Source organism: Apium graveolens, chromosome 4 (assembly GCF_009905375.1).
Source record: "Apium graveolens cultivar Ventura chromosome 4, ASM990537v1, whole genome shotgun sequence".
Taxonomy (NCBI): domain Eukaryota; kingdom Viridiplantae; phylum Streptophyta; class Magnoliopsida; order Apiales; family Apiaceae; genus Apium; species Apium graveolens.
In genome coordinates this window covers 168,528,404-168,551,150 of record NC_133650.1, presented here as the reverse complement: position 1 = coordinate 168,551,150, position 22,747 = coordinate 168,528,404, and the positions used below count along the sequence as shown (strand labels likewise).

Sequence of the window (22,747 nt, the reverse complement as noted above, 5' to 3'; positions counted from 1 at the left end):
TTGAACACATCCTATCCACCGAATAAGAAGCATCCATGATTACTTTCCAAATTTCTCCCACAAAATCAATTTTTGATTAAAAGAACAGAATTTCCAAAGCAAACCTCAATATTCAGCATACAGCCCAATAATCACCTTTGCCTTCGAGTTATCCATACTTAATGTCCGCAACGGTCTTCCACAAAAGTTTTCCGCAAGGCTTTTCACAACAGGCGCCCGTTGTGAAACACCCTTACAAAAATCCATCAACCGTTCTCCAAAACCCTAATTAAGCCTAATAATTCCCCCTATTTAGATCCAATTACCCGAAAGCCCAGCGAAGAATATTCCTCAGATAAATTTTATGAGATTTCATCATTTTTTTGCAACATGTAAATGGTATTTTTTTTAAACGTACTGTATTTCATGAGACAATTAGAAACTGGAATGCAAAAGATTGGGAGTAAATAAACTAAAACTCTAAAAGTTCCGGAATTATGATCTCAAAAACAAACACGGCCCAAGTACAGCTACCTTACTGATTTCAGTCGAAACGGGGGACGTTAGCATTAAAAAAATTTAGTCTGCAAGCATAATTATTTCACTCTATACTAATGAATTTTCACATGGACCATTTTGTAATGTACAAATATTTGCCTTGCTTCTTTTACTAAATTATATGAACCTTTCTATTTGATTTGATTTCATCACATGATATCATTCATGTCTTTAACAATGTAGAACCTGTTCTTGCTGCGGGAGCAAGAGCCTTTGCATATGCAACTGGCAAAGCAAGTATTTTCTTGGGTTTGCTCACATAAGCTCTCTTTGTAAAATTATTATAGTCGTTGGCTTCAATTTCATCTAGTATTTGACGATACAACAGCAGTGACGCCCATACCTGCAAACGACGGTGATCAATATGCATAAAACTGGCAATCCAAGGCAGATGTATGGTGAAAGAAATTTTAACTCAAAGAAACAATTAGAAGAGAGATTCCTGCTCTAGTAATGAGATATTAGGGATTTTCTATTTATCGATTTTACAACTTTTCTTCGTAAGTGCAAGGCATTAAGTGTTAACGTTCTGAGGTTCGGAAATTAAAGAAAACTGCAAAGTCTTACCGGCCATCTACTAGCTGGGCTGAGCTCTCTTACACCTTTTTCTGCTTCATCGAAAAACATCCTTGCCCTCTTAATTTGCTTCTTCATGAAAGTCCTCCATTTATCTGTAACTTTCCCTGCAAATATATCTTCATCAGAGAGCCCTGCTTGCGCCAGTTCATCTTGCGGTAGATAAACCCTTCCTCTTCTGGCACTAAGAGAAAACAAAGTAACGAAGACACAAATCAGAAAATAGCAGTGAAAAACACCTTTTGATTGTGATCGCATTTTTTTGTCAGGTAGTTGTCACTTTTCTAGATACTGCAAGGATTTTGCAACAAAGCTAAAGACAGTACATTAAGAAACGTGTTTGTGACTTGTGTTTTTCTGTATTACATTAGTCGACTTTCATGATGCAATTTTGTGCATGAAAATGGAAACATTTCAGTTTAAAGATACCCTCTTCTGGTTGCATTTATGAACTAAATGGAAGAAAATGTAAAAGATTGACAGAATGGCTTATAAAGCCAGATACATACTCTTCTCCAACATCCCTAAGTATATTAGTCAATTGATTAGCGAGCCCCAATGCCAAAGCAGCATTGTAAACACTCTCAGTTGTTGCCTGTGAATCAGGTGCAATGCCCATAATTGGAACACTCATCAATCCAACAGTACCAGCAACATAATAGCAATAAAGATATAGCTCATCAAAGTTCTTGTATCTAGACTTCTTAAGGTCCATCCTCATTCCTTCAATCATATCTTTGAATGGCTATAAAAGGACAGATGTTAGATTTTGTAAGCAGCTCAAAATATTAAGATATTATAAACATATCCTATTATCCTGACCTCGAGCATAAAGAAGAACATTATGTGAGGGGGGGGACCCAATTATTATACTGTACATATCACATATACTTGTTGCAAGCAGCTGTCTTAACAAGTACAATGAAGTAGCGCTTCTTATGTAGGCCGCTAGAAGGAGAAATGCCAACAAAGGTTGTTGGTATATGAGACATAACTCACTAGTGTGGTTATTTCTGCTTTTCTTGTATGCCTCAGAATATTATGCAGATTTCATATGAAGAAGGCCTTCTTAAGTAGATTAATAGATGTAATACAGCTGAAAACTAATATCATTATTCATTAAGTTAACGGGACGAGACAAAAGTGTTTGATATCTTTTCCCCATGTTGTAAAACATTAATCAGAACTTGGTTGATGCTTCTGAAAAGTGGATCCTAACTGAACCTCGAGCATCTATATTTTTAAAACAAGTACATAAGATGGAATTTTTTTCCATCAATGAACTAACCTGAATGTCAACAGGAAACTTAATAACTGTATCTGATAAAGCAGCATCAAGCATATCAAATGGACGTCCCCTGAAAAGATCTTCTAATCTCGACTCCCACCTATCCAAAGCGGAAGGAGTTATATGTGACGCATTAGGTCCATCCACCAATTCATCGGTTCTTCTACACCACACTGTATACACAGAGAAAGTAAGAAATTGGCAATTAAATGGACAAGTTCCTCTTCATCCATTAGAGTATGGTTGTAGCAATTTCAAAGTCAATATGTATAGAAAAGACAAACCAAGAGATAGTATGGAGTTAAAGCGAAGCATCTATGACAACAATACACCTAATGTTGATGTGATGAGGTCCGATAGTAAAATATGATTAATGCTGGTAGTATCCATTTCGATCTTCCATATTTTTATCAACAAATTGGATTTTCTGCACAGTTGATCCACATAATGTGTCATATCAGGTTTTTCTATATATGTATAACGGTATATTTTAAAAAAGAAACTTATCATAGTTGAACTCACATACTCCAAACTCCCTCCATCAAATTAAAGTAGAGGTTTGTTCAAAGTATGCCGAGCATTCTTAACATTGTTGTGACTTGGATTTTAGGTCTTTCACCAAAATACATGTCTCTCCAATTCCAAAACTCTCTTAAAAAATATAAAGTTTGTGAGGAGTCACCATTGCTAATTTCCAGAAGACATGATTCTCAAGCCTTACCTACTAATACTTCAAGAAAGTCAATTATATAGCATACAAAAAACACTTGTGGTGCGCTAAAATAGTAAAAGAATACTGTTGCTTTTAGAAGGCCAACTAAAAAAAACTCTGCAAAATATAATGAACAAAGTTTACATAAAAAATTTGAAAAACAAAATGCTCTAATAAACTTAATTTGTCATTTTCTAGTTTAACTAGACTACATAAAAAGTATAAGGAAAGAGCTAGCCAAGTGGAAAGGTACAAGCAAAGGGTGAGCTAAGGTCAAAGTCTCGAGCATGGCAAACACTAATTAGTGGAACCAGCCGACATGCACCACATCACAATCATATTCAGTAGAGACTAAAATTATTTGACTGTCTGAAAGCCAGTGGTATATTGCAAGCTCGAATTATGCATGAATTATTAACATGAATGATTTACATCCCATGCCTTAATGAGAAAAATGCCTTTTGTCATCAAATTATCTTAGAATAGAGCTAGTTTTGTTCAAATAGTCGATGACTACTTAGTTTTAAGTTTAAAAATCACGTTCAGCCAGCATTATCAACTCAATATCCTGGAATCACATCCTTACAAATTTCATTGCCAGTAAGTTTATAGGCTATCTGCGATAAAATCTAGCTTTGAGTACGATACTAGTACACTGCACTTACCATATATTGCCCAAATAGCCCTCCGCCTCTCTGGGGTCATCAGTAGTGTTCCTGGAGAAAAAGAGAATTTACAAGTCTTAAATTCTAAATTTAGCTAATAATATTACAATGTTTACCTTCTAAAAGGCAATTTTTTTAATAATGAATGGAATGCTAACCCAGGTAAAATGTTTTGGCATACTCGGCACATACTTCACCACATCGATTGTAAGCTTCACTTAACAAGCTCAGAGTCCCTGGAAGAATCATTTCTGGCTTGACCTCTAATTCCTCATCAGATCTGAACGGTTTCTTAACCAAAGCCGCTTGTTTAAGAACCACATCATAAACCTTTTGCTCTGATGTCACTGCCATATCTTCGTCCGCACTCACTACCATACTTGACTGCACAGGAAATATACTTCCATTCTCTAATTCAGAACCACCCAAACAAGAATAGCTAAATTCAGCATTGAAAGAACTAGAACTCCACTTCCTCAGCTTACCCTTCTTGAGTTTACCACCATACGTCATAATCCTGTCACCGGAAACCAACCTCGACGAATCAAGTAGCCGGGTTCCCTCTCTAACAGTCTCCAAGTACCCGAAGCAATTGGAAACCTCAAGATTGGGAGTAACAATCCACGACATAGCAACTGACATGTTGAAGTTAGCGCTACCCGAAGAGCTTCAATTTAATATAACCTCCTTTTGGTTTTTTTCTTTCTTGTCAGCTTCAAGTATCAAAAACCACCCACTAAAGTTTATTAGCTAAGAACAAATCCTAATTCAAAAAAAAAAAACATAATATACAACTACAATGAAACCAATTAAAGCATGTGTCTTGAGTTCTTGACTAGCAGAGAAACCTTCCCAAGAATTTAAGTAGAATATATAGAAAGAAAAACAAAAAAAAGTGCACAATACATTAGCTACAAATAATATATGTATCAAAAGACAAGTAGAGCATGTAAACCTAATGGGTGCATCCAACTATTAAGCTCAACTTTGTATAGTTCACCACAACTAAGATTTTTAACCAACAACAAACATTATTAAATAAATAAATAAGTGTAACAATATATAAATATATAGAAACATAATCAAATGAGATTGACAAGAAGGAGATAATGAAAACAAGAAAAAGAAGAGTTGAGGAAAAAACTAACCCTTAGTGGAGAAGCCTCAACCATTCACACCCAAGAAGCTTCAAGATTTCATAATATCATCATCATTATCACTATCTCAACATTTAAAATAATTATTATAATAAAATTAGAAACATAAGAATTGGCTACTCAAACAAGTACAACTTGAATATGACCCCACAAATCTGAGCTCTTCAAGATTCCCGTTACGGCTTTTCTTGTTTTATTCTATAATTTTCATGGCTTTCTTGTACATCAATTTTCTCACATTTGTTTTTGGTTTTTTCCGGGGATTTTGATAGAGTTTTTATATTCTTGCCATATTTATACGGGTTTCAGGGAAAATGGGAGTTTTTTTTGGGTTTAAAAGTTTAAATTACTACCTCCGTCCCATTTTACATGTCTCTTTTGGAAAAAAAACGCATATTAAGAAAAGGGTTAGTTGGATAACATTTTCAACAAAATATCTCATTAAATACATTGAAAAAAGAGAATAGATACTAATTTTAGAAAGTCTAATCTTGTAAATAACAAATCTAAGAATAATTTTGAAAAATTATGCTTAAATTTAAATTGAAAGAAGAGAAGGACAAGTAATTTGGGACAATTTTTTTTTCCAAAAGGGACATGTATATTGGGACGGAAGAAGTATTACAACCCGCTAGAGAGTTGTGTCTTGTGTGCTTGTGTGGGGTCGGGTACACGCCCTTTTCAGATCCGGCTCCCGTCAACTGTTAATTTGTTTCTATAAACTATGGAGTCTCGAATAGTACAATTTTTTTTGCAAGAAAAACTGGCCATAGCATCTCTAATGGACTGCTAAATTGATATCGACAATGATATAGAAGAAAAATAATCCGTAAAAATATAATTTATGTTGAATTAATTATATCATAAAATTGACTTATCAAATCCGTGAGGTCAGGGGTGTACACGGATCGGGTTGGGCGGGTTGGGCGGGTTGGGCGAATTTAGCAACATTTCCCAATTAATTCGGGTTTTCAAAATTTCAACACAATCCAAACCGTTTAAATTTATAACTCAAACCAATCTGTATACTTCGGTTTGGATCGGTTTGATCGGTTTATTAAATATACAAAATTAATATAAAAAATTATAATAAAACATAAGGTTTCAAAATCTAAAACACTTGAAAATAGTTCAAAATAATATTACAATCCTCCATATTGAATAGTCTTAAGCATCTAACTTTCGAGACCAAAAGGACTAATAATATTGCTTACGCTTTAAATATTGGAATGAATCATAAATGCAAAAAACATAACACTAATCAAACATCTATTATTATTACGAAATGGACTATGAACATGGAGGTTATAAGTTACATTTAGAATTACAGATAAATGGATCTATATAATAGGCCTAAACATAATTTTTGGATTAACTTATTAACATGTACATATATACTTTAATCGGGTTGGGTTGGATTGGTTTAAAATTATCGAAAACCATATCCAACCCCATTAAATCGGGTTGACATTTTTTCAACCCAAATATGTATCGAGTTGAAAAAAGTCGGTTTGGTTCGGCCGAAATAGGATCGGTTCGGTTTGGATTGGTCGGGTTGGCCAAACCGTGTACACCCCTACGTGAGGTCACAGTGCCAAGTAAGTCGTCACGGTCACAACCCATTATAAATCTTAATAGTCCAAGCAGATCGTGACAATCACGATCCAAAGTGGATCATGTAGCCCACGGTCCAAAATCAGCTATGTAATAGACCCTCTGAGCAGGCCTGAGAGTGAGGTCCATAATGACACCAACATCGTATCGAACCTGAAAACGGACTCCTCCTAAGAAGAATTCAGTATCCACCGTCTAAGAGAGTTCTGCTTATCATATAAGTAGGAGACTTGGCCGTCAAGTCTCCCTACTCTAATCTAACTCCAAACTCAACATCTATATATAAAGAACTTTACCCCTCAACCTATAACTACGTTGTTTTTGACTTAATTCTCTAACACGGGGATACGTACGCATCTTGCGAGAACAGCTAGTCCCCACCGCGTGAATAACCATTAAAATTTGAAACTCAACAACCCTATTATTAATTGTGATTACAACCCTAATTTTTATTCCACAACGGACAATATTGCCAACTCACCAAAATTTATTCCAATAATTAACACTCAATATTGTCAAATCATTCATATACAATTATAATTAAAAATAAATACGAAGGTAAATGAATATGACATTATTTCTATTTTGGTAGGGTATAAAAGGGTGCCAAAAATGAGTTATTTTGGTTGATATCTCTGAGACCATCTTCAACCCCTGACACTAAAATAATGTAGTTTTACACTATTTTAGTATCAAAATTACACCATTCAAACTATAAACTCCGACTCATTTATATTATATTTTAATTAAATGTCTAAATAAAGCATGATACATTTATCTTTTTAAAAGCAAAACCGTTGTTTGGATATGATATGATATAAATTGGATACGGTGAGAATAAATTTATTTTGGTTAATTAAAGTAGGGGTACACTCGAATTATGAATTACACGAAAATGGTGTAAAAATTACACTAAATATACTTTTAATATTAAATTTGGTGTCACACTATTTATTTAGTATAACTTTTATATTATTATAGTATTGAGTTGGAGTTCATTTTATACCAAAATTTACATTATTATACTATTAGAGTGTGAGGTTGGAGTTACTCTGAAACTCTCACGACATGTCACATAATATATTAATAATTTTTTTAGTGTTGCATTGGAGATGCTCTTGTGCACATAATTAACTTATAATTTTTTTAAAATTTTCTTCATAAATCAAACTAGCATATTAATATTCTCTAACATTTTTCTTTAAGTCAAATTACCATATTAATTTTATCTTAAACTTCAAAAAATATTCTTCAAAAATTTTAAAATTAATTTTTACGATATAATTAAATTGAGTATTGAAACAAGATCTTAAACAAGATCTGAAACCCCTTAATTTCACTAAAATAGACTATCCCACGAATTATAAATGGGAAGTAGTTATATATTTTATAATTAGATGTGATATATTTTACATTTCTGCAAATGGATCCAAATTCAAATTCTTTTCCTAATTTATAATTTAATCTATATGTATTTATATACTATGTAATGGCTATTCACCTAAATACATATATCATGTATGATGAGAAATTAAATGTAAATAACTACAAATATATATTCCATATATCTCATTAATAATATACTAGCTTACACCCCGTGCGATGCACAGGTCTTTGTTAATATTATATATATATTTAATTTTAATAAAAGTTTATATAAATAATTATATATTAAATAATAATTATATAATTATAAATTTCATTATGTATTATTTCAAGTTTAGTTCAAATAGTATATGATTGGAGATTTCTTTCATAAATAATAATGTAATTGTTTATTGTTGGTGAGATTCAAACCTAAAAACTTATATTTATCTTTATTAATAATAATATAAATATTTGCTGTTAACGAAATTCGAACCTGAACTTATATATATCTTTATAAATAATAATATAAATGTTTGTTGTTGACGGGATTCGAACCTGAGAATTTGCGGAGTGTATTTTTTTTAGTATTTGGATCTAACGACTTTGATGAAGAAGATCCGACAGTCGTGATTAAAAGGGATAACCAAAATGAGGGGTAACCAAACTACAAATTATACTACATTCCGGTTATTATAGTATAGTATAGAATGGGAGATGGGGCTCGACATACATTTTAATACTCGTTCAACAGTCAAACATTAATTAGATTATTTTGTCATCTTAAAATCCGTGTTAGATGGTTAAGTTAATTTTTTTTATCACCTTAAAATACCCTCAAACAGTCTAAGATAGTCAAATATCAGTTAAAATGTGAAGGATGCAGTAGATGAAATAAAAAGTTATTTATACATATAGGTATAAATCAACTTCCGTAATTAAAAAATAATTTATACTAGTATATAACCCGTGCAATACACGGTATTTTTGTTATATATATTGTAAATTCTAATTTTGATTATATCTCTCAAAAAATACTACTCCCTCCGTCCCTCCCAAATGTTTACATTTGGGTGGGGCGCGGAGTTTAAGAAAAATGATAAAATAGTGGAGGAAAGTTCAAAAAGTGAGTAAAGTAGTGGGACCGATTAATATTATATATATAAAGTGGGTATAGTGGAGAGAAGTAGTGGATGTAGTTATTTTAAAAATTATAAAAACCTTACTATTTTTGGAAAGTTTTGAAATGTAAACAATTGGATGGGACATCCAAAAAAGGAAAGTGTAAACAAATGGGAGGGACAGAGGGAGTAATTTTTTTCATAATTTTAATATGTTGTCGGCATGATTCGAACATTATATCTCTTAAATAATACTAATTTTTAAGAATAAATCTTACGGTCAACAATGATCGACAACCAAAATTTCAATGTTCCATCTTTAATATAATAATATAGATAGAAATATAATATAAGTGCCATATTTTAAATATAATATAATTGATAAACAATTAATTTTAGGTGTCGTGTTTTAAATATAATATGAAGTGTCTTAATATAAGTATCCTATTTTAAATATAATAAAATTGATAGGCGAGTAATTTTAGGTGTCTTGTTTTAAATATAATATCAAGTGTCTTATTTTAAATATAATAGAACGATCAACAATCAACAACTAAAATTTTAATGTTTCGTGTTTAATATAATAATATAGATCTTACCGATACAATTATGACGGTGTAGACAAAAATATTGAATCGTGTCCCCTGACAATTTTTGACAATTTGTTTTCGTAATTTAAAAATGTGTAATATGTACTACAAATTACAATGTTGAATGTTGTATAAATAATTCCGGGTCATGCAGTTCTTCCACCGACCCAGATGAATATGGTAGGGTCCGACTGTGTCAGCTACTTACTAATTTTAATCGGTAATTTGAGATTATTAGTATTTTTTAAAATACCCTAGTGGATAGATCAGGAGAATCCAAGAAAATTGACACGTGGATGTCAAGGGCCAATAAGTGGAAGATAACATTAGCGAGGTGAGATATGACATGTGGCTAATTGTTACTGGATGCATGAATATGCAAGAGATTAGTGGGACCCGAGGAAAACATACAAGTGGAAAGATGTGTCGGGAACGAGAAGAGGTGATACACATGTTGGCTTCTAATGTATTGGGCGGTATGTTTGTTGGACACGTAGCACTAATGCGCTTTTTAGGCTTCTACATCACCAATTTGGTCTACGAACATTGTATCTTTCCTATTTCAAAATTTCGCACCCACCTTCGCTGGTTTTAAAATCTCATATTCATTTTTATTTTTTAATTATTTTTATTTTTATTTTTATTTTGAACAGCAACAAATAATATTAATATCATGAAGTCCAACCAATACAACTTTGGGTCCCGCCCACAAACCCTATTAACATAACAACCAGCAGACCAAGCATAACTAGATAGATGGTTGAATTTTCATTTGAAAATTGAGAAACAAATTCCTGAGAATAATTAAAAACTAATTAGCAATATAATTAGAGACACCTTATTAAACTAATCGTCTTCCAAGATAACAACTGAACTAAGTTACTGTTCCATTTCTTCCTCTGCAAACTGGTCTACCACACCGTTAAATGCATCTCTTCTATATATAATAGTCCAACATTACTATAAAATTAGTGAGATTTTTTAATCTCAGTGAAATGATGTATATGCCCTTCTACATAATATTTATATAAAAGTTGTTGGTTGTGGGAATCGAATCCGTGTCTTTACATTCACATGGACGTCTTCTTTTCATTACACCAAATTGTTATATGTGTTTTTAATCATACATATAATATGTGAGTATCATAAAAAATGACAATTTATTTAACTTTAAACATAATTACTGATTTTGTTTTAAAACCATAGTTATTGGATGATATTTAGATATAGTTTTAAAGGATTGAATTTAAGATATAAGGTTACACATAATATATAAACGGATCATTACATTATCATTACCTTAGTTATTAAATAATTTTTAATTTAAAAAGTAGGCCTCACACATTTTTAATATATATTTCTTAATAAAATAAATGAATTGTACATATAACTAATTATTTTTAATGTTGAAAATAGATACCTATATATATGTATATCACATATTTAGATAGATTAGTATCATAAATAATCAGTGTATTTCAGTTTATTTCGAATTCGAAATCAGAACTTCACCCATTACGACTAAATGAACCGATCGAAAATATAACGCCATTATCGAAATTTAAATTATCGAAATTTAAATTAAATTACGTGTTTGACAAGAAAATCTTACCAATAAGGGAAAATTTTGTAATATCTTATATCAATAAAAATTAATATTTTTGAGATTTTTATCGAATCAAGTCAATAAATAATATGTATAAAAACTACTTTACCCAATTTTAAAAAATATTCGAAATTTGACTACATGACCTGTTCGGTCGGAAATTTGACTACATGACCTGTTCGGTCGGAAATACATAGCTACTGTCTAGATTTAGTAAATTTAAATTATTTTATAAAATCTCATACTAATAAAACTTAAAATTTTGAGGTCTTTCTACGATCAATTCAATTGATAATATGTTTCAAAATTATCAACTGACCGGTTATAAATTATTGTTTTTAGGGCTTGAACTGATATTTAAATATATTCAGAATTTGACATCAGATGTCACGAGATCCGTTAAAATTACAATATATACTAAATCAATTTATTTTTTAACATTTTACTTAAAAAAAGAATTATGTTTAGGAATTTTTTCAACAATGGTGAATTTATAAAAATTGACCCCAATGTCCTATTTTTTATTATCTTTAGAAAAAAAATTAAATTACACAACTAAATAGTAAAAAATAAATTTTCCATTAACATGTTATTTGAAAAATGATAAGACGTTTGATGTTTCTTCATCAAATATAGATTATTTATTGCATATTTAATTAAAAATACAGTTGTATTCAGATATTTGTGAAAAAGATCTTAAATTTTAGATTGTTAAATTTGATATGGTTGTTATAAGTAATTTTATCCATGGAGTCTCTATTTCTTTCTTAGAGTCCTCAAGTCCAAAATTCTAACTTAGTATTATAATCCAATCTAATGGTTCATGTTTAAGTTTTTTTATTAATTTAAAAACTAAAATAATAAACTCCATGATATGAATGTGTATTATGGTGTTGTATCATTAATGTTAACAAATTGAACATATACGTGTTTTACAACGTAAAGATATATGTTCTACAAACTAATTATGTTCTATAGAATCATATGTTCTGCAATGTTTAACTTGTCAAATGTACTAGATTTGTAAGACTTCATTAAAATAATGATGTTTGTAAAACATGATTCACATTATAATACGTTTTACAGTATGTTATGTACTATTTAATTGCAGAACATATGTGGACTCCCGTACTCAACAAAAATAAGGATGCAATAGAATTTAAATAATATATATTTATAAAAGAAACTTAAAAAATTATAAAATCCAATCTTTCAAAAATATATATTTAAGACGAGCAATAATAATTTTACGAAAATAATACTTAATGCTGGGACACATCGTACAACTATTTAAAATAACTTTAATATTTTGAATTATTAGAAATGAGGTTAAAACTATAAATGTTTTGTACCATTTGATTTAATCCATGTTATTCTATCTAAAGAAAAATAACAATATTAATCGATAATTTAAAAGAATTAATAAGTTCAACTAATATATTTTTTTCTTTTTCATCACGAGTTCAACTAATATTAAAAAAATTAGCGAGTTGAAAAATCTTTAATTTTAGAAAAGCAATATACAATGTTATCAAATTATTATAAAAAAATATTAGAATCATATATGAAAGCAACTTGAAAACAATTTCAATAATCATACTAATACAAATTTCTCTTCGAATTATTGAAAAAAAAGTATATGAATATGAGTAGTTAGTCTTTATGATACATGAATTATCTTTAGCATTAATTATTGATGCTCTGTTCAGTAAAATTAGATTTGGAATTATTATTAGTGCTACTATGATTACAATATATAAATAATTATAATTTACTTATTAGATAATTATAATTTTTGAATAATTATAAATGATGTTATTGGCTAATGATAGACATATACATAACTAAGATATCTAGCATATAAATAAATGAGGCTAGCATAATCTACTTAAAAGTATACCAAACAATAATTTACATATATACACACGAATATATAACTTTATCTTTACTAATTTTAGAAGATTCAACTTTAATGTTGTATTCAGATTTATTGATACACTAGAAAGAGAATAACAAAAGTATTTTATGTAGTGAAAATGAGAATGATCAATTAAATTTTAGTTTTTTTCAATGTGTTGAAAACTAGGTGACTTATGCCAATTTTGAATTAATGAATTATGACATTCACAATATTCTGACATCTTATAAAATTACTTTTGTACAATAGATTTAAAACTGGGTCGTGTCCACTTTGGTTAATGAGTTAATACATTAGCAATGACATAACATCAACATAAACCTTAAATCTTAAAAAATAACATTTTCTATCAAAAATCAACATATATTAACGGTAGTGTAAATTCTACGTTATTGAATATATGATGCAGGTCTTGACGTCTTAAGTTGTACATTACTAATCCTTTTAAATTAAGTAAAGTAGTTATAAATTAATATTAACTTTATTAATAAAATAGATTATTACCCAGGATTTATTTTATCAAAACTCAAATAATTTATTCGACTCTGCATTAAACATATATGTTACTTTTTAGTTTATTTTTTATGAACATACTGGAAAAATTCTTTGAATTAACTTTAAATCTTTTTCATTTAAGCGTACAGTGACTACCCTACTTGTATTCATTCAGTATATATAAATTACACGACACAAATTAGAAAATATATAACTTGACTAATGAGCTATATTAGAAATATTATGTACGTTGTCAATGTCTTATATGAAAATAATACACATTGATAAAAATCCAACATATATTTGATATATCTTATACGTTAGAGAATATTAACCAATAAGAAAATAATCAAGAATGTTGCTAATATAATTGTATGATAGTACAAAAAAATCTAGAAAATGACCTGTGGCTCGCACAGGTTATTATGCTAGTTAATTATTGGTAACCCAACAACCACAAACTGTTGCGCATTAGTTTGAATCCCATTCTGAATTTCCTGAACTACATGAACTTCCTCAGCATTCATCATACCCAACACGCCAGCCAACTGAACTTCATCGTCAAACTCAGCAATGATACCAATATCAACTTCCTTAGGATCAAGAACTTCATCCCTCAAACCTGTTGGATTAACTTCACTTTGTCTAACTGCCCTAAAACAGAGCTCGATGCTACCCAACCCCAAATCTAAATGCCATAGTTCTTGTACCCTGACAAGATCTTCCTCGATTATAACCACATGCTTCCAGTTACGAGCACCATACTCAGCTAGATAGGCAGCCAGTTCATTCTCTACCCTATCAACCAACTAAATATCAGCCAAAAAATTCTTATCAGCACGACGTTGATTAATCTGCCACAGAACTGAAGCATGTTCAGAATGACCTCCAATAATTGAGGAGTTAAGCCATTCCCAGTAAGCATCCATATGAGAGGTTTCCAACATAATTTTAGTGTAGTATTTATAAAAAGCTTCCTTCAACCCCCCAATATTGCTTAGAACTCATTTTCTCTACCATCTTCCAACCCCAAGGAACCTGCAATCATGTGTGATATATATTTTTTGTTATTTCTGAAAAATATACCAATCCCCGAATAGTTCCCATTAGGAAGGGGAACCTCCAAAAAGAAAGGAAAAACATTGCACTTGACATGACCTTTCTTAGGCATTAACCACCTAAAGTTAACATTCACATTGCCTTCATCCATGATACTGTTGAAAGAACCATCCTCTCAAGCTCTTTATATATTAATAACTTAACAAGAAAAAACACCCCGCACTTTAATTTATACCCAGTTAAATGAATCCCCTAGAAGAAGAAAAGTTAACCTAATAACTGAGCTTACTCTCTCGATACTTAGATTTTCAAGAAAAGGTATTAAGTATAACACCAACCAAGCAACCCCTAATTAATAATAAACATTGTAACTCACACATATTATCAAAAGTGTCTCTTATAATACCCTAGAAAACTAAATCAAAGTATAATTTCGAAATCATTGCAACTTTCTAGCTAGCTTCCACCCAGACGAAGTCGTTTAAAATTAACGAAGGTCCATCAAACAAAATATACTTAGGCTCCCAACACCCTTGTAGGCCCAAGAATCAAGTACAATTAATTGTCAGCATTTTTAAAGAAGCCCCTTTTTTTGCTTGAAAATCTGCAATATCATTCCATTCTCCATGTATAAAACTTACCTAAACTTGCCACCTTTTATTTATCAAATCGCTAAAACAGTCATGCTTCTGCTGCAACTGGGAGATCAATTTTTTATTGTCCATCAACATCAATAATTTCTTATCCTCCAATGCACTTAATTCCAAGATTTGAATTAATGTTTGAGATGCCTGAAATTTGGCTTGATATGGATTATTTGCATCAATTGGGCCTGCAAAGACTAATATTATATTACCATCACTCCGTTTAACTACTCCACCAAATCCAACAATCCCTGAGCCCTAAGAAGTCTTTTTCCAACTACCATCAATATAAACAACTAAATCAAATCTTTTAGCTTACAACATTGCACTCCAGCTATCTCTTTCACTTGCAGTTACACTCCCAATAGGATTTTGGAACCACCTCAAAGATCTGATTTTCATAACCAAATTATTTTCCATGTTCCATTCCAAAGCCCTGTGTCGTACCAAAAACACTATATGATTTAAATTTAACTTAGAATTCTTAAAAATGACTTGATTTCTCTGCAACCACAGTGTCCATATAGTAGAAATGACCATTTTTTCCCAAACGCATTTGATCCTGTTAGGTCACACACACTGTAGAGGGGGTGAATACAGTGTATAGCACAATCAAATCGAATTCTAATAACACAAGTAACAGAAAATAGACTTTATTCAAAGCAATAAATTCTGTTACAGTATGGAACTGTCCTCTCTCAGTGATGAACAAATATCACGAGAGCCGCTAGGGTTATAATGAATAATATTCTCGATAACGATAACACTTATAGTGTAAACCCTATGTTTATGTTTATATACTACACAATTACAAGATAATCGCTAATTGATATGGAATATAATTCTGCTTCCTAAAATATATCAATCAGATATCTTTTCTTCCAAGTATTCTATTCTTCATAGAATTCCTTCTTCATGCATATCTCTTCTTACGTTTGTCTTGATCTTCTTTTCCTTTCAATCAGTCACCTTCCTTATCTGAACGTTTCCTTTAAGTCCTGATATTATCTTCTGATAAATATCTCCTGAACCTTAAGTGCCGATAACTTAAGTTCTGACTTCAGTATAAGTGCTGATTTCAGTTAAGTACTGATTTGTCCTGTTTAAGTAAGATCTGAAAACTAAACATAAATCATATTAGTCATGACATTATCAAATATATCTAACAATCTCCCCCAACTTGTAAATTAGCATAATATACAAGTTTAACAGATATTTGATGATGTCAAAAATATTAAGTACAAATGTATGAGAATTTGACTATATAACTACAACTTACAGTCCTTAAAGCTTTACCAACTTTAACTACTGATAACAACTTCAGTCTGTATTCATATCAGAATTTGAGCAGTTGTAGATCTTGACTTGGCTTCACTTTCTGATCTCTCTGATGTCAGGAATTGTTCTGAGATAGTTCTTTAACAAACATCTCTCAGCATATCTGAGTTCATCAATCATCCTCCTTTTAGCATCTTTAAGTTCTGCAGAATCTTCACCAGTTTGAAAGATAGTAGCTCTGAGATCATTAATTCTAGCTTTCCTTATGTCCTAATCCAGTCTGATCAAATACGCCTTGTCAGACTCAAGATTGAATTCTACAGACTTATAACCCAGAAAGGTAGTTATAATCTTAGCAGAGTTAGGCTTCATCTCAACAATATCACCCTTGTGATCTCTGTACCTTGGAAGATATGTGTTGTCAGACTTTACAGAATAAAGCCTTTTCTGTCTCTGAATTTGATTCTTCAAATAGTTTGCAGCACTTTCTGTTATTCTGTCATTCACTTGAAGTAAGAATAATACATGTTCCAATTCTTCAAAATACTTCAGTGGAATAGCATTTTCCCTTATATGGTAAACCCTACCATCTGTCATGAAGTACAACAAGATGTGTTCTTTCAAGTAGGTATGGTAAACCATCTGTACAGATTCTAGTTGATTCAATATTTCAGGAGTTGCTCCAATACCTGGTTCACTTAAGGAAGTTGGATCATTGGTTGTGTTCTGTACTCTTCTTTCATCAGCACTACCCAATCCGAATTTATCTCTTGCTTCCTTTCCAGTAACCACTCTTGCTTCAAAACCACTTGATGCAGTCTTCAAAGGTTGAGTCTGTTTGGCTTTGGTGAATCCTGGTAGGAGTAACTTTGAGGGTTTAACATGAGCAATGTCAGAAGTTTCCTTTTCCTTATCTTCTGATATCAAGTCAACTTGAGCTATGTCAGAGGTTACTTGCTTCTTTGTAATATCAGAACTAACTATATCTTGACTCTGAACAACTTGAGCCATGTCAGAGGTTGTCTTAGAAATCTTCCTTGAAGTCAGAGTAAGATCAACATCTTCAGCAGTAATTTCTTCATCCACAGGAGGCACATAAACCTTTATAGGTTCACCAACTTTTTCTTTGCCCTTGGACCTTGGATCTATCTGCAATTATGATTTGACCCTGGTTGCTTCAGGATTTGTCCTTTCTTTTATCACAATGCCTTTGACCTTAGGAAGTTTCTTTTTACCAATAGAAGCTTCAGATTTAGAATTGACTTTTTCTGACTTAAGTCTAGCTTCTTCTTCCATCAGACTCTCAAAGTCCATTCCTGGATTTTCCTTAAGAAATAACTGTCTTGATATTTCTTCATCAAGATCCAATAGTTCATCAGAACTTATCCTTTTACTAGTATCAGAAGTAATTCTTTTTCCAGTATTAGAACTTGTTCTATGACCTGTAGCTTCATCTCTTCTTGATGAGAAACCACTACCTTGACCATGACCTCCACCCATTCCAGAGTTTCCCTGGTCATCTTTTTCATCATCCTTCCCATTCAGTGTCTTAACAGTTTTGCATTTGGACTTAATTACCTTCTCCCCCTTTTTGGCATCAGCAGGTAAGAGAAGAGAGACAAGCAATTCCACTGAGGATTGGATTTCATCGAGTTGAGATTCCTGAGAAGCTTGATTTTTCAAAATATCATCAATCTGAGATTGTTGCTTCTCTTGGGTCTTCTCAATGTAAGCAACTCTGTCAAAGGTAGGTTGGAAGAAAGTTTTCTTGTCAATTTTCTTAGTCGTTTCTTGCTTGAGCAATTCTTCCTGAATTTTATGTAACTCCAAGTATACATTCAGCAGATTTACTAACATCAGAACTTAAGCAATTTTCAATTAGGCACAGAATACACAAAGAGAGTAATATCTGTAAATACTGATCATAAAGTCTGATGTATCAGAACAAAACTAGGCAGATTTAGAAAAAGAACCTGAAACCATTCCAAGTTCATTTACCAATCTTGTAAAAGTAGCTTCACACAGTGGTTTTGTGAAGATATCTGCTAGTTGTTGATCTATTGGAACAAAGTGCAATTCCACTATACCTTCATCCACATGTTCCCTTATGAAGTGGTACCTAATGCTGATATGCTTTGTCATTGAGTGTTGAACTGGATTACCTGGCATAGCAATAACATTTTGATTATCACAGTAAATAGGGATTTTAAAATATGTTAACCCATAATCCAGTAACTGATTCTTCATCCAAAGAATCTGTGCACAACAGCTTCCTGCAGCAATGTATTCTGCTTCTGCAGTTGATGTGGAAATTGACTTTTGTTTCTTGCTAAACCAAGAAACCAATCTGCCTCCAAGAAATTGGCAGCTTCCACTTGTGCTCTTCCTGTCAATTTTGCAAACTGCAAAATCTGCATCTGAGTAACCTATTAGTTTAAAATCTGATTCTCTGGGATACCACAATCCCAGATCAGCTGCTCCCTTAAGATACTTGAATATTCTTTTCACAGCTGTTAAGTGAGGTTCTCTTGAATCTGCTTGAAATCTTGCACAAAGGCAGGTAGCATACATGATATCAGGTCTACTAACGGTTAGATAGAGTAGAGAGCCAATCATACCTCTATAATCAGTAATATCTACTGATTTACCAGTATCCTTATCCAGTTTTGTTGCAGTGGCCATGGGAGTGGATGCACTTGAACAATCTTGCATTCCAAATTTCTTCAGCAAGTTTCTGGTGTACTTGTTTTGACAAATAAAAGTGCCTTCTTCATTCTGCTTGACTTGAAGGCCCAGAAAATAGCTAAGTTCTCCCATCATACTCATTTGATATCTTGACTGCATCAGTTTGGCAAACTTTTTGCAAAGTCTGTCATTTGTAGAACCAAAGATGATATCATCAACATAAATCTGAACCAGAAGTAAGTCTTTTCCATGGTTGAGGTAGAACAGTGTTTTGTCTATAGTTCCTCTGTTAAATCCACTTTCCAGAAGAAACTGAGCTAAAGTCTCATACCATGCTCTAGAAGCTTGCTTAAGGCCATAAAGTGCTTTATCAAGCCTGTAGACATGATTTGGATATTTGGGATCGACAAAGCCTGGATGTTGTTCAACATATACTTCCTCCTCCAATTCTCCATTGAGAAAAACACTTTTCACATCCATTTGAAAGACAATAAACTTTTTGTGAGCAGCATAAGCCAAAAATATCCTTATGGCTTCCAATCTAGCAACTGGTGCAAATGTATCATCATAATCAATTCCCTCCTGTTGAGAATATCCTTTTGCAACCAACCTTGCTTTATTCATTGTAATTATGCCATCACTATCAGTTTTGTTTCTGAATACCCACTTTGTACCAACAACAGATCTGTTCTTTGGTCTTGGCACTAGGGTCCAGAATTTGTTTCTTTCAAATTCATTTAACTCTTCCTGCATTGCTTGCACCCAATCAGCATCTTGAAGAGCTTCTTCCACTTTCTTTGGTTCAGTCTGAGAAAGAAAAGAATTGTAAAGACATTCACTTGAAGTAGCTGTTCTAGTTCTGACACCTGCATCAGGATTTCCAATTATTAAGTCAGGTGTATATGATTTAGTCCACTTCCTTGCAGATGGAAGGTTTTTTCTAGAACTGGATGCTCCCCCATGATCCATGCCATCTTCATCAACATCTTCTGATGCTCCCCCTGAACCTATGCTCTCTGAGTTGGATCCTTCAGTATTTAAATTTTCAGAATTATCAGAACTTGGCTTATCAGAACTTGATGAATCAGAACTTGAAGAGCCAGTTGTATGTTCTGATGCTTCTTGAGATGTGGTTGCATCTATAGTATGCTCCCCCCTGCACAGGTGCATCTTCCTTTGGCGTAGTCACCACAGTTTCAATAACATCAGAGCTTAATCCATCAGAGTTTGTAATATCCGGATTTAGACTGTCAGGATTTTCAGTATCAGAATTTAAGTCTTCATTTTCAAATCTCAGATGATCATGATCATTGAAATCTTTAAGTCCAGTAATTTTCTTATCATCAAAGGAGACATTGATAGATTTCATGACCACCCTTGTTCTCAAGTTAAAGACTCTGAAGGCTTTTGTGGAAAGTGGATATCCAACAAAGATTCCTTCATCAGCTTTTAGATCAAATTTCGATAGCTATTCAGGATGAGTCTTAAGAACAAAACACTTGCATCTAAATACATGAAAATATTTCAGATTTGGCTTCTTTTTCTTCACCATCTCATATGGTGTCTTTCCATGCTTGTTAATGAGTGTTGCATTTTGAGTAAAACAAGCAGTCTGCACAGCTTCAGCCCAGAAATAGGTTGGAAGCTTTGCTTCATCAAGCATAGTTCGTGCAGCTTCAATAAGAGTTCTATTCTTTCTTTTAACAACTCCATTTTGCTGTGGAGTTCCAGGAGCAGAAAATTCCTGCTTGATTCCATGGTTTTTGCAGAACTCTTCCATTATCAAATTCTTGAACTCAGTGCCATTATCACTTCTTATAATCTTCACAGAATCTTTGACTAATTTATCCAGTTGCCTGACATGATCAATCAAGATAGATGCAGTTTCACTTTTTGTGTGCAAGAAATACACCCATGTGTATCTGGTGAACTCATCCACTATGACCATAGCATATTTCTTCTTTGCAATAGACATGACATTTACAGGACCAAATAGATCAACATGTAGTAGGTGATAAGGCTTAAGAATTGATGATTCAGTCTTGCTCTTGAATGAAGATTTCCTTTGTTTAGCCTTCTGACAAGAATCACAAAGGCCATCAGGAGCAAATACTGACTTTGGAAGTCCTCTAACAAGATCTTTCTTGACTAATTCATTTATATTGTTGAAATTTAAATGAGAGAGTTTCTTGTGCCAGTTCCAGCTTTCTTCAGTTGATGCTCTACTAATCAGACAGACTGCAGAACCATCAGTACTTGTTAAAAGCTTGGCTTCATAAATGTTACCACGCCTGTATCCTTTCAGAACAACTTTGCCTGTAGATTTACTTACAACTTCACAGTGTTCTTCAAAGAAATCCACATGATAACCTCTGTCACAGATTTGACTAACACTCAGCATATTGTGTTTAAGTCCTGAGACTAGAGCTACTTCTTTAATGATGACATTCCAAAGATTGATATTGCCATATCCCAATGTTTTTCCAATGTTGCCATCTCCATAAGAAACACTTGGGCCAGCCTTCTCCACAAAGTCTGATAGCAGGGCTTTATTTCCAGTCATATGTCCTGAACATCCACTGTCCAGAACTAGGATGTTTTTCCTGTTGCTCTGCAATCACAATGACCACTAATGATTAGTTTTAAGGACCCATACTTGCTTGGATCCTTTGGCCTTATTAAGTTTGTTAACATTTGCAACGCATTTAGCATCAGAGTTTATGTTAATATTTTTCTTATCAGAATTTACACTATCAGACTTTGAATCAGAACTTACACTAGAAGGAACAATGCTAACTTTCTTTAAAGAAGGTTTTATTTGATAATAATCATAGTACAGACTATGATATTCCTTACAAGTATAAATGGAATGCCATAAACTACCACAATGAAAACAAGGATTTTGTGGCTTATATCTAACATACTGACTCTTAACTCCTGACTTTGAAGGTAAGGAGTTTATATTCTTATTCTTCCTGCAAAAAGAAGCCAGATGGTTAGAACTTCCACAGTTATGACACGTTTTTCTAGGAGTATCAGGAATAGGCTTATAATCATTGCTTTTATTCACACCTTCCTTTCCATTCCTATTTTTCCTAGGTGATTTTACCTTGTTTGCATTCTTAACATCTTTCAGCTTATGCTTAAGCTGCTTCTTTGTCATTAAGCCTACGTTTACTTCAGTTGTCTTTTCCTGTTTTAGTTTGTCAGAAGTTAATTCCTTTTTAACTTTTGATTTCTCAGTATCAGACTTTATAGCTACAAACTTAACAGGTTTTAACTTTGGCTTTTGTTTAACAACTATAGACTTAATATCTACAGTTCCTTCATCATTCTTATCATCTCCATAACCTAAGCCCTCTTTCCAGTTTTCACTACTTAACAAATTCTGAGTTGTTCTTCCAGAGTTAGTCCAAGTCCTGATAATCTCTCTTTCC

The 22,747-nt window shown here is 32.4% G+C and overlaps 1 protein-coding gene across 1 annotated transcript; it reads right to left on the bottom strand.

Annotated features, from left to right (window-relative positions):
- Positions 1 to 548: 548 nt before the first annotated feature.
- Positions 549 to 5,200, bottom strand: LOC141720426 (phytoene synthase 2, chloroplastic). The gene is made up of 7 exons (XM_074522831.1): positions 4,927 to 5,200; positions 3,937 to 4,491; positions 3,779 to 3,829; positions 2,402 to 2,574; positions 1,623 to 1,858; positions 1,105 to 1,297; positions 549 to 880 (listed from the first exon to the last, which is right to left on the bottom strand). Exons 2-7 carry the CDS (start codon positions 4,418 to 4,420, stop codon positions 701 to 703), a joined length of 1,317 nt encoding a protein of 438 aa, XP_074378932.1. The 5' UTR covers positions 4,421 to 4,491; positions 4,927 to 5,200; the 3' UTR covers positions 549 to 700.
- Positions 5,201 to 22,747: the final 17,547 nt, after the last annotated feature.